General features: G+C 41.2%; 1 protein-coding gene and 1 long non-coding RNA gene across 3 annotated transcripts; one reads left to right on the forward strand and one right to left on the reverse strand.

The window, feature by feature from the left end:
• The first annotated feature begins 749 nt into the window (after positions 1-749).
• Positions 750-16213, forward strand: LOC120472164 (uncharacterized). Of its 2 annotated transcripts, none has more exons than XM_039662235.2 (14): positions 750-882; positions 7146-8319; positions 8596-8680; positions 9044-9899; positions 9981-10061; positions 10156-10327; positions 11164-11253; positions 11341-11384; positions 11457-11629; positions 13005-13075; positions 13248-13393; positions 13483-13627; positions 15298-15450; positions 15542-16213. In XM_039662235.2, exons 2-14 carry the CDS (start codon positions 7303-7305, stop codon positions 15815-15817), a joined length of 3309 nt encoding a protein of 1102 aa, XP_039518169.2. In that variant the 5' UTR covers positions 750-882; positions 7146-7302; the 3' UTR covers positions 15818-16213. The 2 variants fall into 2 exon arrangements, with proteins under 2 accessions (XP_039518169.2, XP_039518170.2); XM_039662236.2 differs by having other exon boundaries at positions 15301-15450.
• Positions 1813-4670, reverse strand: LOC120492238 (uncharacterized). The gene is made up of 3 exons (XR_016168204.1): positions 4108-4670; positions 2747-3171; positions 1813-2490 (listed from the first exon to the last, which is right to left on the reverse strand). It is a non-coding gene; the product is annotated as an uncharacterized LOC120492238 (long non-coding RNA).

Genomic DNA, 16213 nt, shown 5'->3' on the forward strand with positions numbered 1-16213 from the left:
CTAACTCGACTGCAGGCGGGAGATCCTTTTCCTATTTTTCCTATTTAAATAGACACACTCTGCGGCCGGATCGCATTAAGGATGTTCTGTTAGAGCGGTGTCGTGCTAGCGGCCGCTAAGCTAATAACTAATGATCTTTATAACGGAAGTCAAATCAAAACTAACTTTATCTGGACAATAACTTTATTCTAGATCTGCTGTCAAGCCTAAACACTCTCTGTTACTGTAATCTCCTGTTATCTCTGTAAAACTGCTGTAAAACTCTGTGCTTGTAAAAGCTCTAAATAAATGAAGGTGACTCGACTTATCTAACTAACTGTGCGTTTCTAACTTGTGAATATAGTGTTTTAAGTGTTGTTGTTTAAACAGTCTGGCCTTCACAGATGATCAGATATGAAGATTAAACTGTGTAATAACAACTCAGTTTATGTCATTGGAAGAAACATGATAATCTGGCATTGTCATATGTTCTTGATCTACCGCACAGGAAGTGTGAGGTGATGTGAGGAGCAGCAGGAAGTGATGCGCTGATCTCTCTCTATCAGGGTCAGTCCGTGTTTCATCAATCTGTCAGGGTTCGAGTGCTCATGATCAACATGATGATTATAGTCATTCTGAACTGCAAGAAAACAGTTGAGTGTTTTCCGTTTAAAAGTGTCTGCCTTAATCTCACACTAAACACACACACACACACACACACATAAACACACTCTCTCTGTTTTCTCTCTCTCTCTCTCTCTCTCTCTCTGTCAGTGGAAGTTGTTTGTGGTCAGGAAGTGTAAATGTGTCTCAGTGCTTCTTGAGCAAACTCACAGCAGAGCACATCCGCCCTGTGCGTCTCGTAGAAGAGTTCGGTGGGCTTTACTGAAGGACACGGCTAAGGTGAGCTTCATTCTCTACACTTCTCTGAAACCATCATCACTTCAGATATTATAAATCACCTCATTGATCGTGTGCTGCTCGTGAGGGCAAAGCGAACATGCAAACCAGACATGCGGCTTATGGGGGATTTCATGAATGACATGTAAAGTGAATTCATTGCTCATTTCTGTGGTTGGTTTTCACAGACTATTTCCAATTCTGCAAACATTTACTCTGGTCCTTTCGTTTAGACATAAATGATGAAAAATTCATTATAAGGAAATAAACCTGTCCTACATCTTACAGATGTTCATTGCAATGTGCCGTTTATGTTTTCTTTTGTGTAAATGCTGAACTCAAGCAGCTGGTCTGCAGACCTCCCATTAAAATAGCAGAAATGAGCGATTCAGCGTCCTCAAACACACGGCTGTAGGTTGTGGTGGTTTTGTGGCGTCAGAGCGGCACGGATATGACCCCAGCTAGGATTTTTTTGTTCTAAAAATGTTCTGAGAACATTACCATGCAGTGTTCTAATAATGTTTTCAGCGGGTAGTTTTCTTTTGGTTCCTAAAATGTTCTCTTAAAAGTTCTAATAACATTCTCTAAAAACATTCTAAATATGTTAAATGCTAACATTGTTAGAACATTATTTCCTGACGTTCTTATAACATTTTCAGCGGGTAGTTTTCTTTTTGTTCCCAGAATGTTCTCTTAAAAGTTCTAATAACATTGTCTAAAAACATTTTAAAATATGTTTATTGCTAACATTGTTAGAACATTATTCCCTAATGTTTTTATAACATTTTCAGCGGGTAGTTTTCTTTTGGTTCCTAAAATGTTCTCTTAAAAGTTCTAATAACATTGTCTAAAAATATTTTAAATATGTTTATTGCTAACATTGTTAGAACATTATTCCCTAATGTTTTTATAACATTTTCAGTGGGTAGTTCTCTTTTTGTTCCCAGAATGTTCTCTTAAAAGTTCTAATAACATTCTCTAAAAACATTCTAAATATGTTAAATGCTAACATTGTTAGAAAATTATTCCCCGACGTTCTTATATCATTTTCAGCGGGTAGTTTTCTTTTTGTTCCCAGAATGTTCTCTTAAAAGATGGCATAACATTCTCTATGAACACTCTGAAAATGTTTTGTGATGACCTTCTATAAAGGTTTAATCATAACATTTTTAAAACATTATCCCCTAACTTTCTTATAAAGTTTTTAGCGGAAGTTTATTTTTGTTCCCAAAATGTTCACTTAAAACCCCTCAAAAATGATTAGCTATAACATTGTTAAAGCATAACATTTTATTAATCTCAAAACTAAAACATCAAAATCTAACAGGTTTATAAATGGCATCCACATAAATTATTAGAAGTTCTGCGTACAGTAAATGCCCAACATTACATGAAGAACTCAGTAAAGTCACTCATGCGTCTTGACTCCAGTGTTTGCTCAGAGCACTCATCATCAGTCTTTGCTTGTTTTGGTTCTTGCAGAAAAATAATCCAGGAATCTGTATTAATAGTAGTGTTCTACTATTCTCTCTTCTAGTTGTCCAGCTGCTCCCCCAGTTAGCAGCATTGAGCTCTGTTCTCTGTGTGCACAGTAGAGTTTTTCCTCATAGCCTAAAAAAGAAGATCATGCAAAAGTGTAAACATAAAGAATACACATACATTAAGATCACAAGCAATATTGACATTGAAAACTTTCAAAATTAGCCAGCCTAATTAGCAGTCAGAAATTATGTAAAGACTAATTTATTGAAAGTATAAATATGATAAATTATGAGTATCTTTTTTGTTTCTGTAATTTAAAACATACTTAATCCATGTATCCAATATCTTAATCCAATAAAGTTTTAAAAATGGATATTTTTCTTACACAAATGCTTCGCTTTAAAAGGGCTTTATAACCCCGCCAGAGTCATGTGGTGGATTACTTTTATCATGGATGGATGCGCCTTGATAGACGGCCATTCACTGCCATTCTAAAAGTCAGAAGAGTCAGGACATTTTTTTAAATATAACTCAGATAGTATTCATCTGAAAGAAGAATGTTATATACACCTAGGAAGCCTTGAGAAACGCTCTTTCCAATTCATTAACGTTAACCTCTAACGTTATATGAATTACTGAAATATTATTAACTTTTACTTTCAAAAGACATTAAGATCACTTTTAAGTAAAAATACAGTATTCGTATGCATAGAACACAATACCGGCATTATAGTTGGCTACCTTGGTTGTAAATGGAGACTTTATTGTGTGATCGGTAAGTTAATCATCTTGAAACAGTCCGTTTGGAGTCTGCATTAAAACAAATCTAGCTGTTATTCAAAAGTAGCATACACTCAGATTTATTGCGACTGTCATACAATTCTAAGAAAGTAGAAAGTTAGGTCTAAAGGCCATTGCACACCGAGTCCGAAATTAGCATGCGGAATTTTCGCACGTTAAAAAAAAAATTCGACCTCACGTTATGTCAGTCACGCTTGCACACCGCCTCCGAAACTTTCGTCCGTCATAAAATTAATCGGATCGGGTTCGATTTTCTGCGTTTTTCGCATCCAGAGCCAGCATTTTGAGAGGTCTTTTGACAATTCAGGGCCGGGAGGAGCTCGTCCTCAAATCATTGCACATATGCGCCGTGCTTTCAGTTTCGGTTTTCAATTCGATCAAGTGTTTATGTTCTCTTCTCTATATTGGATTATGAAATTAATAAACCTCCCCTTTCAATCAGACTGAAATTTAGGATCGAATAAGGTGTGATCGAGCAGCCTATTCGATAACTAATGTATTATTTGGGCACAATATACACAATAACAGCCTATCTGTTCTGATAGCATCAAACTGTCCCACTGACATTCAGAGGTAAATTTTGAATCGCTCAGGATAAATTCGCAACTCCTTGATAAGGAACTCTCCTTCCTCTCGGCGCAATTTCAGGATTGGATGGACGTAATATTTTCTCTTTCTTCTCTTTTCAATATGAGAGAGGGCAAAAATCATCGTCACTGCTTGACGAATCCATTTGGTATTTTTGCGTTTTTTCCCCGCAAAGGTTTAAGAAATACGCAACGGACTCGGTGTGCAAGGTGTCTATGCGTGACGAATTTTTAGGCTGACGAACACGAAAATGAGTATACGAATATTTCGTACTCAGTGTGCAATGGCCTTAATACTGAAAGACATCAAGGATAAGAGAAAGCTATGTAAACTGAAAAAATACACACAAAAACTTACAGTTGTGAAAGAGTTCCGTTGACCAGGAGTTCTGTTGTTTTGGGCCAATGTGTCGCCAATTTAGACAACGGACATTCTGCGCCGAGTTCTTCAACAGAAACGTTGCTTTATTTGCGCTGTTTGTCGAGTTCAAATGTTCTTACGTCATGGGAACATCGCGCTGTGATTGGTGGTTTTAAACGTTGATCTACAGCGACCTCCAATCAGCTTCTCATCTCTTGTAAACGCATTTGTCGCAGCAGTTCAGTTCAGAGTAGCCTAATATATCCTCAAAACACTTTACGTATGCTGTTTTGACAATGTTCCTCTTTTATTATGGAAAATTATGCCATTATTCTATAGGTTAAAATAATTCTAAAATATGTTACCTAAACAGCTTCCTTAAAATATCCTTACAATTTTATGAGCTTTTGTTAACATATATTATGAGATTTTGTCATCTCAGGTAAATATCCACAAAACATTTGATGAATGTTGCTTTGATAATGTTCCTCCTTTGTTATTGTGCCAATGATTTATAAAAGATAACAACATTTCGACAAAAAATCCTCCAAATGTATCATGCAAAATGTTTGTTAAAAAGTCAATTTAAAGGAATGTTTTATTAAAAACATTTTATCATCTCAGGACTAAATAATCCTCAAAACATTTTGCGAATGTTAATTTGATTATGTTCTTCCTCTGTTATTATGGTAGGCCTACATTCAATATTTTATGAAAGATCATTCTATAAACTTTTACCTCATCAACATCCTCAAAATGTTACATTTAAAACATTCTAGTTTTGTTAACACGTCACATTACAAGAATGTTTTATAAAAACATTCCATCATCTCAGGCCTCAATGATATCCTCAAAACATTTTTTGAACGTTGATTTGATAATGTTCCTCCTCTGTTATTATGGAACATTGTTTCAGTGTTTTATTGAGAACGTTGTAATATCTGTTATCTCAACAACATTCCCAAAACATCCTTAACATGTTACAGTGTTAATGTTTAAACACGTCACATTACAAACATTTTATTAAAAAACATTCCATCAACTCAGGCCTCAATGATATCCTCATAACATTTTGCGAACATTGATTTGATAATGTTCCTCCTCCGTTTTTATGGGACATTGTACCAATGTTTTATTGAGAACATTGTAATATCTGTCATCTCAACAACATTCCGAAAACATCCTCAACATGTTACAGTGAAAATGTTCTAGTTTTGTTAACACGTCACATTACAAGAACATTTTATAAAAAACATTCCATCATCTCAGGACTAAATAATATCCTCAAAACATTTTACGAACGTTGATTTGTTAATGTTATTCCTATGTTTTTATGGGACATTGTTTCAATGTTTTATAAAAGATCATTCTACAAACCTTTACCTCATCAACATCCTCAAAATGTTAAATTTAAAACATTCTAGTTTTGTTAATCACGTCACATTACAAGAACGTTTTATAAAAAAACATTCCATCAACTCAGGCCTCAACGATATCCTCATAACATTTTGCGAGCGTTGATTTGATAATGTTATTCCTATGTTTTTATGGGACATTGTACCAATGTTTTATTGAGAACATTGTAATGTCTGTTATCTCAACAACATTCCCAAAACATCCTCAACATGTTACAGTGAAAATGTTTTAGTTTTGTTAACACGTCACATTACAAGAACATTTTACAAAAAACATTCCGTCATCTCAGGACTAAATAATATCCTCAAAACATTTTGCGAACGTTAATTTGATTATGTTCCTCCTCTGTTATTATGGGACATTGTTTCAATGTTTTATAAAAGATCATTCTACAAACCTGTACCTCATTAACATCCTCAAAATGTTAAATTTAAAACGTTCTAGTTTTGTTAAACACGTCACATTACAAGAACGTTTTATAAAAAACATTCAGTCATCTCAGGCCTCAATGATATCCTCATAACATTTGCGAACGTTGATTTGATAATGTTATTCCTATGTTTTTATGGGACATTGTACCAATGTTTTATTGAGAACATTGTAATGTCTGTTATCTCAACAACATTCCCAAAACATCCTCAACATGTTACAGTAAAAATGTTCTAGTTTTGTTAACACGTCACATTACAAGAACATTTTATAAAAAACATTCCGTCATCTCAGGACTAATAATATCCTCAAAACATTTTGCGAACGTTAACCTGATAATGTTCCTCCTCTGTTATTATGGAACATTGTTTCAATATTTTATAAAAGATCATTCTACAAACCTTTACCTCATCAACATCCTCAAAATGTTAAATTTAAAACGTTCTAGTTTTCTTAACACGTCGCATTACAAGAATGTTTTATAAAAAACATTCAGTCATCTCAGGCCTCAATGATATCCTCATAACATTTTGCGAGCGTTGATTTGATAATGTTCCTCCTTTGTTTTTATGGGACATTGTACCAATGTTTTATTGATAACATTCTAATATCTGTCATCTCAACAACATTCCCAAAACATCCTTAACATGTTACAGTGACAATGTTCTAGTTTTGTTAACACGTCACATTACAAGAACGTTTTATAAAAACATTCCATCATCTCAGGCCTAAATAATATCCTCAAAACATTTTGCGAACGTTGATTTGATAATGTTCCTCCTCTGTTATTATGAGATATTGTGCTAATGTTTTATTGAGAACATTGTTTAATCTGTTATCTCAGCAACATTCCCAAAACATCCTTAACATGTTACAGTGAAAATGTTATATCTTAGTTTACATTTAACCTTATAGGAACATTATTTGAAATGAGAAAACATCCTTAAAACATTCTTTAAACATTGCATTCAAATGTTTTATTTAAAACATTAACCAAACCTCTAGGGAATGTTAGCCAAAGTTCTGAGAACGTTCCCTGTTAGCTGGGACGGCTAATGAAATCTCTACGGATGCACCATAGACTGAAATGAGCGTTTTCATTCTCAAATCTCAAATGTTTGATCTCATGTTGTATGGAATGAATGCTCGTGATGATATAGATGTCATTTGTTTTCTGAAATCTCTTTCAGTCTCTTGCATGGAGCTTGTTGGTTGACAATTTTGTTCTGCGTGGGAGGAAACAGTGTTTCTAAACGTCGATCTCAAAATGGACGCCCTGTTCATCACTGAGGACAAAGACTGAACACAAGCCCTTCCTGAACTCCTCATCATGACCATCTAAATGAGATGACAATGGAGAATATACTAGACTATCAGGAATCTGAGCCTTACCTGGAGGCCCAGCAGTACATCGAGAGAATGAAGCAGGAGGATGAGGGCATCTCTATGAAGAGCGTGGTTCTGGATGTGTCCGATCACAGGCTCGTGGGTCTGGATGTGTCCGATCACAGGCTCGTGGGTCTGGATGTGTCCGATCACAGGCCTGTGGGTCTGGATGTGTCCGATCACAGGCTCGTGGGTCTGGATGTGTCCGATCACAGGCTCGTGGGTCTGGATGAGTCCGATCAAAGGCTCGTGGATCTAGATGTGTCCGATCACAGGCCTGTGGGTCTGGATGTGTCCGATCAAAGGCTCGTGGGTCTGGATGTGTCCGATCACAGGCCTGTGGGTCTGGATGTGTCCGATCACAGGCTCGTGGGTCTGGATGTGTCCGATCACAGGCCTGTGGGTCTGGATGTGTCCGATCACAGGCTCGTGGGTCTGGATGTGTCCGATCACAGGCTCGTGGGTCTGGATGAGTCCGATCAAAGGCTCGTGGATCTAGATGTGTCCGATCACAGGCTCGTGGATCTGGATGTGTCCGATCAAAGGCTCGTGGATCTAGATGTGTCCGATCACAGGCCTTTGGGTCTGGATGTGTCCGATCAAAGGCTCGTGGATCTAGATGTGTCCGATCACAGGCCTGTGGGTCTGGATGTGTCCGATCACAGGCCTGTGGGTCTGGATGTGTCCGATCACAGCCTCGTGGGTCTGGATGTGTCCGATCTCTCTCCGACCGTGTACCCGGTCGCTCCTCTCTCTCATGCCACGGTGCAGTGGGACGCTCCTGAAACTCCCGAGACTCCCACAGAACCCCCGTCTCCTGGACCCCACCCTGAACTGGACTACGCTGACGGACCGGCGTATGACTGGACCTTGAACCTGCCATCCACAGACCTCAATTACATCCCAAATCAGGACGGCGTGTTTGATTGGCCGGCTGAGGCCGAGTCAGAAGAGGACGACAGACTATCTTCTTCCCAGGTGTGTGTGCCGAGCAGCGGGAGGGCCTTGTGGTTTCTCTGGTAGACATGTTCTCGAATTCGTAACCAGGGACCTGCTATATTTATATTTGTGTGCACTTTAGAATGTGATTTAATGTATTCGTACCTTAGAGGATCAGCTTTTGAAAAGGTTAATTCTTTTAGCTCACCATTTAAGCCTAGAAAAACGTAAAGTAGAGATTGTTTGGTTCATATTTGACCAAAGATGCTGAATGCTTGGGTGAAGTGAATCTGTTCTGATCTTTTCCCCCGACAGGCATGTGATCCACAGAACTCAGATTCACAAACACAGATGGCAGCTTCACATGAAGAGTCCTCCACATCTTCTGCACATATCACAGGTAACGTCTCAATGCTTAAAGCTGATGTGATTTAGATAATAGAAGTGCTTTAAATCATATTTTACAATGGGTGAGGTTGTATTTGTGTGACAGTTGTGAAATGGCCATGTGTTTGTCAGCTGTGAATGTTGAGCTGTTTGCTAACTCAGTTGATTTGGCTTCCTCTTCAAGTGTCTCGTTGCATAACCTTTAAAGTGTGGTCACATGCACACCAGTTTGCCATCAGCCTTCACATTCCTAGAGTTTGGACTGGCTGTTGTTCTGGAGGGCCTTTTGTGTATTTTTAGAAAAAGAAGCCACAATACTCAGAGAACACTGACGTGTTCTTCTGAAATCTGTATTTATCGGTGTTTTTTCCATCAGATTCCAGAGCAGATGTGACTGAAGAGCATTTTGATCTTTCTGATGGTGCTCAGATCCTTATGGACACAAAAGACTCAGAGATTGGACCAGCTCAAGCGAGCTCACAGTCGCAAGAACAGGAGGAACCCGGAATGTTAGTCCTTCCCAGAATCCTGTTCACCCATGAGGAAAGCACAGATCCAGGCAGTCAAGAGCATACAGGAGAGTGGACTGAGACCGAAGCCAATGGAGAATCAGTAGATGCAAGAGCCGGTATTCAGGATCCGATTGAAGAACCTGAGGTTGTGGAGAAGGAAGAGTCCAGTCCTCCAGCGGTCCAGTCGGATCAGTCACAGAACACCATCACTGATCCACCTGAGCCGATGTCGGACCTCACCAACGGCTCGGTGGACCTCGAGGAATCAACACTGACACAAGAGCCAGACAAGATGAGCACATCCGTTACAGCGACAGAGATGAGCCAGAGTAATGACATTCATGGCTTAGACCGAGCCAAAAATAGAGAACAGCTGGTAAATTCAGAGCAAAAGGTTGAGCCAGAAAACGGACTTCCAGCAGGAGCACAAGAGTCTGAGCCGAGAGAGCCAGCGGAGCAGGTCCGGTGTCCAGATGAGCAGAAACCCTGCCAGCAGACGCCAGGATCAGAGTCCAGTGACCAGACACATGCGGCGGAAGAGGAGATGACATCAGAGCAGCGTATGACATCAGAGGAGGATCCGGATACTAACCCCGTGGGTCGCTGCATGAACGTCAGTGCCGAGGTGGGGAGCCGGGCCGAGGCTCGACGCTTGGCTGAGCGGCTCTACAGACTGGACGGGTTTCAGCGCACAGATGTGGTCAGGCATCTGGACAAAGAGTAAGTCTTTACCTGACATTGATGAAATGTATGAAACTGTGTTTCGACCCAAATCTTCTCATTTGCCTGTTCTTTTGATAGCAACGAGTTCAGTCGTGCTGTTGGGGAAGAGTACCTCAAGTTCTTCGACTTTACCAACCAGACTCTGGAGCAAGCCCTGCGGTAGGCTTCTCATTCCCAATAAACCTGACCAGTGAGGACATGCATCTCTGCCAAGAGTTCGCTCAAGTGTTTTTGGGCTCTTCCTGATTCTTAGGTCGTTTCTGAAGGTGGTTGTTCTGACGGGTGAGACTCAGGAGCGCGAGAGAGTCCTGGAGCGCTTCTCCTCCCGTTTCCAGCACTGTAATCCTGAGGGATTCTCCTCAGGGGGATCCGTGCTCACGCTCACCTGTGCCGTAATGCTGCTCAACTCAGACCTGCACGGACAGGTGAGCCACGTCTCCTTCATTCATAGCGCTTTTTACAGTAGACTGTTTCACAGCAGCTTTACAGTGATAACAGGAAAATAATGCAACCAAGATTGTTTTGGCTGTACAGCAGCTCTAGAACAAAGCCATTGCCCAGCTCAAATATGTTTTTAATTGATTTATTTCCATTGTAAAAATCATTAGTTAACTTAGGGGCCGCTTACACGACACCATTTTCAACTGAAAACAGAAAACTTTTAATGCATTTTGGCCGTTTGAGGACACAAACTTAAATAAGTTTCAAAGTGCAAGTTTTTGAAATCGATACTGTTATCATCTCTGTGTAAACTTCAAAAACATGAATCAGTGGCAGAATGAACATGTCTTTAACTTTTTTAGTCTCTAGGTATACGCGTTTGAATGTGTATGAGCGCATGCGCGTAGTCTTTCTGGCATGAATAATCCAGCGTTTTTAGCCGTTTTCGCTAACCCATCTGAACGGGAATCATTTTGATAATGTTTTCATCTGTACTGGGGAAAAACGTTAACGTTTTAAGGATACATCGTTGTCACGTAAACGTACCCTTAGTTCATTTATCGATACAGCCGCTCTGGAGGAAACCGTGATGTCATCGTCCAGCTCAGTTCAGTTCTCAAATTATGTTGTAAATGCAAAAGATCAATAGTTTTAGGAGTAATAAGTGTCCCCAACTAAGCAAGCAGAGGTGTGCAGTGGTGAGTCTCACGTGTTACTAACAAAGTAAAAGGGTTCGTTTAGACCAAAAACGCTTGAAGGAGGAGTGCATTTATGATGTCACTTGATCTTTGTAAGAATAATCCTTTACTTGTGTCGTCAGAATGTCGGGAAGTCCATGTCCATGGCTGAATTTGTGTCAAATCTGGACGGCATGAATGGAGGCGAGAATTTCAGCAAGGACTGTCTGAAGGTATGTTTGCCAAATCTTCACGTGTTGCAGTATAAGCTTCATTGCTGTGGTGGTCAGTAGTGATTCGGTTTCTTCTTTCTCTTTCAGAGTCTCTACAGCTCCATCAAGAGCGATCCGCTTCAGTGGGCCGTGTGAGTAACCCAACCAGCAATGCTGATCTGACTTCTGATCCGCTGCTTTATCGGCTTTGTCTCTGTTCCCAGAGAGGACGAGGTTCTGGCTAAATCCCTGATGCCCGAGCAGGACCTGGAGCAGGACGGGCACCTGCGATCCAAGAGCAACCCCTTCCAGGATCTCCCACACGATAGGAAGGCCACGGTGTTCCAGAAAGGCTTTTTAAAGCGTAAAGCACATGCAGACATCGATGGCAAACGCAGTGAGTCACAGTGTGGTTAAAGACAAGTCTCATGTACAGTTATGGTCTAAGCAACATATATGTTCCACGTTCACCAGACTGCGTTCAGGCGAATTTCTTTCCATTGTTTGGGGACATGTATTTACTGTGACTTCTCTGGGAATGTCAATGGTATGACCCATTTCAGATGCGGCCACAATTACAACAACAGTGTTTCCATATGAGTGGATTTGAATAGTTTGATCATTATTATAGCTAGGGACAATCCAGTAATCACTGGATATTGGCTGTCCCTAGTGTCTGGAGCTGCCCTCGACTAAATATTTTTCTAGTTTACTAGTAGTCGTCCATTTAAGCGATTATTTAAACATTTTCACGTTTATATTAATAAGTCATAAATCATAATATTTAGCTTTTAATTGCCCTTATAATACCTAATCAGTGCGGAAACACTCTACAGCCCTGAACACACCAAGCCGACGCCAACGAACTAGCGCTGATGACTGTGTTGTCGCCTCTCATCCGCGCTCGTCGGGGTAAAAAGCTGCACTTGAACACACCGAGAGAACTGCAGCCGACGGTCAGCTATAATGTGCGTTCTGCGCCTGCGTTTAATGAGCCAACTGTCTATTTCTGCAGAATATTTTTGAATAACATGTCGAATCGGGCGAAACAAAGCCGACGAGGAGCCGTGCACATCACACCGAGGAAACTTAGTTGGCCGATGCACAAAATCTGCCAGACGGCCGCCCGTCGGCTTGGTGTGTACCGGGCTTTAAAGCTTGCCACAGGCACCAGCAAAAGTAATGCTCATGAATGGGAGACTGTCAAAACATATTAATAATTTATTGATAAGGTTTTCTGTGTGTTCAGCTGCAGAGATTAAGTTGACGATGCTGACTCATCATCTCGCATTAGCTCTTCCTGTGGAGTTTGGTTCTGTGACTAACCAACTAATAACATTTTGGTCGACCAAACCTCTTCTAGTCGACTATTGGAGGCCAGTCCTACTAAATTTCCCCCTTGATGCTTCGGTAGCTTAAATGATCGAGATTCAACAAATATAAAGAATAATTAACTATATCCTTTTATTCCACAAAACTCTCAGTCCTCGAAAACAAAAACGCATACTAAAAGCATTACTGCTCTGAAGCCAGACAGAAATGATGTTGTTTGATAGTATGAACTTATAGTGGCGGTGGATGTATTTAGAAACACAGTTTTCGAGCGCCATGTTCACGAGCGCCGACAGTCCGTCGAGAAGTCCAACACTTCACCGCTGGAAACACTAGACAACTCAAACTAACTAGTCAGTTTTTGTCTAGTCAATGAGTTGACCACCTTGACCGCCCTACAGCACATTAAACTCGCTAACACTAACTGAACTGATTTGCAGCTCCGTGGGGGAAGCGAAGCTGGAAGACGTTCTACGCCTTGCTGAAGGGAATGGTGCTTTACCTGCAGAAGGTAATCGCCGGACCGACGACGGCCGGAATATCTCAAAACAAACAGATGACACACGTCGTCATGTTTTGCAGTGCTTTAGTGGCATGTCTGCTTTTTATACAACCTTGCCAAAGCATCAATACTAATAGCAATGAAAGCTAGCTTGTTGATCAGTGTGTGTGTGTGTGTCCAGGATGATTACGGGAAGGACTGCCAGAGCTCGGAGGAGGTGGTCAGTGTTCATCACGCTCTGGCCGAGCGAGCCCTGAACTACACCAAACGCCCGCACGTGTTTCGCCTGCAGACGGCCGACTGGAGAGTCTTCCTCTTCGAGGCCGCGTGAGTGTGTGTGTGTGTGTGTGTTTGAGGCTGCGTAAGTGTGTGAAGCGTTAACAGTCAGATCTGAGTGATTATCGGGTGTCCTTCAGGTCTACGGAGCAGATGAACTCGTGGATCGGCCGGATAAACCTGGTGTCGGCGCTTCACTCCTCTCCACCGTTCCCTGCAGCAGTCGGGTCCCAGAAAAGGTTCTGCCGGCCCATCTTACCCGCGACACAGTCCAACCTCACGCTGGTAACCGTTGATTCACTTCTCCAACACAATAGTATGGTGGCCCAGCAGTGCACAACGCAACGAAATTTAAAAAGCAAACATAAGTTTAAAAACAACATTGGAAATGCTCCCGACCACTAGAGGGCGATAAAGTTAGTTCTCATGTCCACTGCTCTATAGAGTCACCAGTCTAAACAATAGAGGAGGGGGTGGGGGGGTAGTGGGAAGTTTGGATCATTTTAATCTCATTCCTTAAATTTAACAAATCTTTTTTCGAGTCATTTCGTTCTTTTTGCAGAATGTACTTAATGTTAATAGCCAAATTCCTGAAACACACCAAATGTTAATCACATTTAAAGGGGGGATTGACTGTGATTGTGTTTATGGTGTGCAATATAACATGTATTCGTGGCTTATTTTTCATAAACTTCACGTTTATTGTCAGCCGTGTTCTCCTCTGTCCTCGGACGAGCGGTCGACTTCCTGAGTCTATGAAAACACTCCCTCAGAAACAGGCAGTGGGCTCAGATTGGTTAGTTTGGGCCGGTGTGTTGTGATTGGCTAAACTGTCGCTCACGTTGTGCGGAAGGTTAACGCCCATTACCTTTACGGGCGAAACTAATGTTAAACACAAACAGCGTTGGCATTAGTTTACTTTCTTGATCAAATCGAAAATAATGTCATAAAGTATATACATGAAAAATACGTTTAAAACATTAGTACTTATACAAAATTCAGGTCCATAACGTTTGTACGCGTTTGTCGTAGACACAATAGCATTACTAGTAGCCTATAGTGGCTATAAAGCCAGCGCTGGCATTTGAAAAAACTAAAACACAAGGCTACGTCTGGAATTATACATGCAAATACATTTAAAATGATGAAGTCTCAGCCTACTTACAGGTTGTGTTCAACAACTGCTGCCTCTGGTTTTAAAGTTGGAACTGTTTCACGTTTTAGTAACAGTTTCTTGTTGAATCCGGTGTTGAACTCGTGGAGATTCTGGGAGCTGTCTTCCGTAAATGTGCAGCACAGAGAGATAGATTACCATCGTCATTTTCAGGAACATAATCAAACATAAATTGTATCCATTGTTGAGGAAGTACAGCGTCCGTGGGAAGCCGAACACAGAAGACCTGACAGCTGGGTGAACAACACACTCGACGAGCCGCAGAAATATGGCCATGCCCTTTCCTGCATATTCAGAGGGAGGGTTGATGCAAATGTGTGGGTTAGTGACGTACCATAACCCAGCTGTAGTCCCAATCCAGTCGTTTTTGTAGGCAATTATACTTCCTGATTTTTAAAAGACGATATCTCTGCTTACACTGAACTTTCAGCGCTGCAACTTTGCAGAGACTGTTCATGCACCAACAGCAACATTACACACTATTTAAAATGAAAAAAGTGAAATCGGAATCAACCCCCCCTTTAAAATTAGAAAAAAAAATACAATGCAAGGAAAGGCCAAATTCTGAGAAACAGAAAGATTGATTGACTGATCTGCGTCTTCAGGCTATGGAGTCTGTTAGTCTCCCTGAGTCGTTCATTCGTCCCGTGATCCTCATACACTGAGCTATGCAGTCGGTACCGGATACCAAATTGGTTTAGTTCATGTTTCGAGTCTTCGGGTTCGTTGAACAGTCGTTTAGCGTGTGTGTGTGTGTGTGTGTGTGTGTGTGTGTGTCAAGCAGGAGAAGCAACTCCAGTCGCACGGGTCAATGTTGCAGAGTTTCCAGCAGGATCTGTGTGTTCTCCAGGAGGAGTTCGGGATCGAGAGCCGGAAGAGCAGAGCCAGAGAACAGGAGGAGCTCCGGCAGAGAGAGGAGTACCTGCAGTACGAGGTGCGTGCACACACACACACACACACACACACACACACACATACGAGGTGCATCTGTTCTTTGTCTGTACCTGTTGTTGTGTGTTTCACAGAAGTCTCGTTACGAGGTGTACATAAGGGTGCTGGAGGCCTGGCAGACGCTGTCGGACGCACCGGTGGCAGACCGGCTGATGGAGCTGGATGAGGGATTGTGGACAGGAGTGATGGACGAGGAGGACAAGGAAGACCCTGGGATGAAGAGATCGCACTCCAGCCCGTCTCTGGAGTTAGAGACGCCTCCTCCGCCCGTCGTGAAGGTCCGACGCAACATCTCAGAGAGACGCACATATCGAAAGATCATCATTCCTCGGAGGAACAAGGAGATTTGACCACTTTTGGAAACTGTTACCCACAAACTGTCAAGACATTATACATGCACTTGAACCCTTTAAACATCCTTTAATATATTTTTAATTTCTATCTCTTCCAAGGTAAAAATAGCAACAGCTGCAGTCTTTTTAAATATACAGTATTTTTGCACAAAGCTCTTATTATTTGACCCTCTTCACACTGTCCACAAGAGGGAGATGTTGCTCAAGATGTTTAAATGAAGGACAATAACTATCACACTTCAGGAAGAGTTTAACGTGTGGTCAGCAGAGCCACAGTAATCAGTGAAGTAGAGCTACAGTGTGTTCAATGCTGTCACTCACAAACATTTGTCTCTGTTTAAATCATGATGATAAAGAGGTCTCTGATCGTGCCACTGCTGAATGGCTCTTGTG

The sequence above is a fragment of the Pimephales promelas genome, chromosome 4 (genome assembly GCF_988280905.1).
Source record: "Pimephales promelas chromosome 4, fPimPro1.hap1.1, whole genome shotgun sequence".
Classification (NCBI taxonomy): Eukaryota; Metazoa; Chordata; class Actinopteri; order Cypriniformes; family Leuciscidae; genus Pimephales; species Pimephales promelas.